Source organism: Penaeus vannamei, chromosome 28, assembly GCF_042767895.1.
Source record: "Penaeus vannamei isolate JL-2024 chromosome 28, ASM4276789v1, whole genome shotgun sequence".
Lineage (NCBI taxonomy): Eukaryota > Metazoa > Arthropoda > Malacostraca > Decapoda > Penaeidae > Penaeus > Penaeus vannamei.
The window spans coordinates 14,621,698-14,623,530 of record NC_091576.1 but is presented as its reverse complement, the minus strand read 5'-3'; the positions used below and the strand labels follow the sequence as shown (position 1 = coordinate 14,623,530).

General features: G+C 38.9%; 1 protein-coding gene across 1 annotated transcript in view; it reads left to right on the top strand.

Moving 5' to 3' along the window:
• The window catches only part of LOC138867182 (uncharacterized), a 3,425-nt gene extending 2,293 nt beyond the window's left edge, over nucleotides 1-1,132 (top strand). The window contains exons 2-3 of the mRNA XM_070141851.1: nucleotides 1-320; nucleotides 1,031-1,132. The exon at nucleotides 1-320 is cut by the window's left edge and continues 1,504 nt beyond it. Coding sequence (XP_069997952.1) covers nucleotides 1-317 — 317 coding nt within the window. The 3' untranslated portion in view covers nucleotides 318-320; nucleotides 1,031-1,132. The remainder of the gene's footprint in view (nucleotides 321-1,030) is intronic.
• Nucleotides 1,133-1,833: the final 701 nt, after the last annotated feature.

The following is a 1,833-nucleotide window of genomic DNA, read 5'->3' as shown; positions in this document are numbered from 1 at the left end:
CACCTAGCATCTCCTTTTCTTCACCCTCCTCGCCTTACTACCTGGAACCCCCTCCGGCGACCCCTTACGGTGGTCATGGATCCACCCCTTACGGCGGCCATGGATCCACCCCTTACGGCGGCCATGGATCCACCCCTTACGGCGGCCATGGATCCACGTCCTACTTCCTCCTCATGCCAGATAACCAAGACGCCCCCGAAGAACCAAGTCCTTCAGGGTACGCGCAGGGGCATGACTACGCGGATGAACCTGGGAGTGACTACACGGACGACGCTGAATATGAAAATCCTCCAGATTTTGGAAATTCCTCTGAATAAGATGTGCGTGTGTTTGTGTGTACGGGAGTATAGGTGTGTGCGAGTGAGTGCATGTAGAAAAATGGTCTTGCTCCTACTATGTTTCTGCGAATGGTGCAAGAAGCAGTGTTAGTCCTTACTGATATTGCTGTGTTTCACTTCTACAAGTACACACACACACACACACACACACACACACACACACACACACACACACACACACACATATATATATATATATATATATATATATATATATACATACATATATATATATATATATATATATATATATATATACACACACACACATACATACATACACACACACACACACACACACACACATACACACACACACACTCAAACACACATACACATACACATGCACACACACACAAACACATATATATAGATATATATATAAATATATATTTACATATATACATATATGCTCACACATACATACACACACACACACACACACACACACACACACACACACATATATATATATATATATATATGTATGTATATATGTATGTATATATCTGTGTGTGTGTGTGTGTGTGTGTGTGTGTGTGTGTGTGTATGTGTGTGTGTGTGTGTGTGTATGTGTGTGTGTGTGTTTGTGCGTGTAATGGTAATAGTAATGATAATAATAATAATAATACACAGAGACACACATATATATTTAACTCACTGCCCTAACTCCTATCTGCGCATGTTTTCAGATAACGAATAAGACAACGCTTTCCGTGGCCCGCAACCGTGAGAACTAATGCAAGCCTGGATATTGTAAAAGATAAACAATAAATGATTATGATAAGGGTTGATTTAAAGGTATTTTACTCGCTTTTATGTTTTGGACAACGGTAGACAGATAATAGATTTATTAACTATATTTAGATAGATGATAAGGATTTTTTTTCAGAAATAAAGATCAAGTTTACTTATATTTGAAATAGACAAATACTAAAGAAAGATACTAAAGATTGTCTTTATTCATGCCCAGAGCAGATGAAAAATGTCACTTTATAGCATGAACTGTAATGCCTTAATATTCTCTTGGAGAAAAACATATGAATACTAAGAAATGACTGGCAATTAGGGGGAAAGCAGTTAGGCAAACCGACAAGTAGTTTGAGAATTAGGCACACAAGACTGACTCATGGACGGGCAATGGCTGGAGGTGTTGCCCCCTCTTGTGATGGAAGCTGAGAACCTCGCATTTTCGCTCATATTATGGAAGAAAATACAGAACTTTCGGACATTTAATGATCATAATACTCGAGACTTATTTCTTTATATGCAGTTTTATCTGAAGAAGAAAGAATTTATGATATCTCTATTATGTTTGCTTTTTGTATCTCCTCCCTCGGTTGTTTTTAAGAAGAGAGAACAATGAGCTACGTCCACAACAATTTGTCGAAGTGGTTGCTCACATTCCCGTCTTGGATACCTTACGACACGAAAAAGGATGTCATTGACAGTCTCGTACCATATCTCACGTCGTCCTCTTCCTCGAACTTTTGTG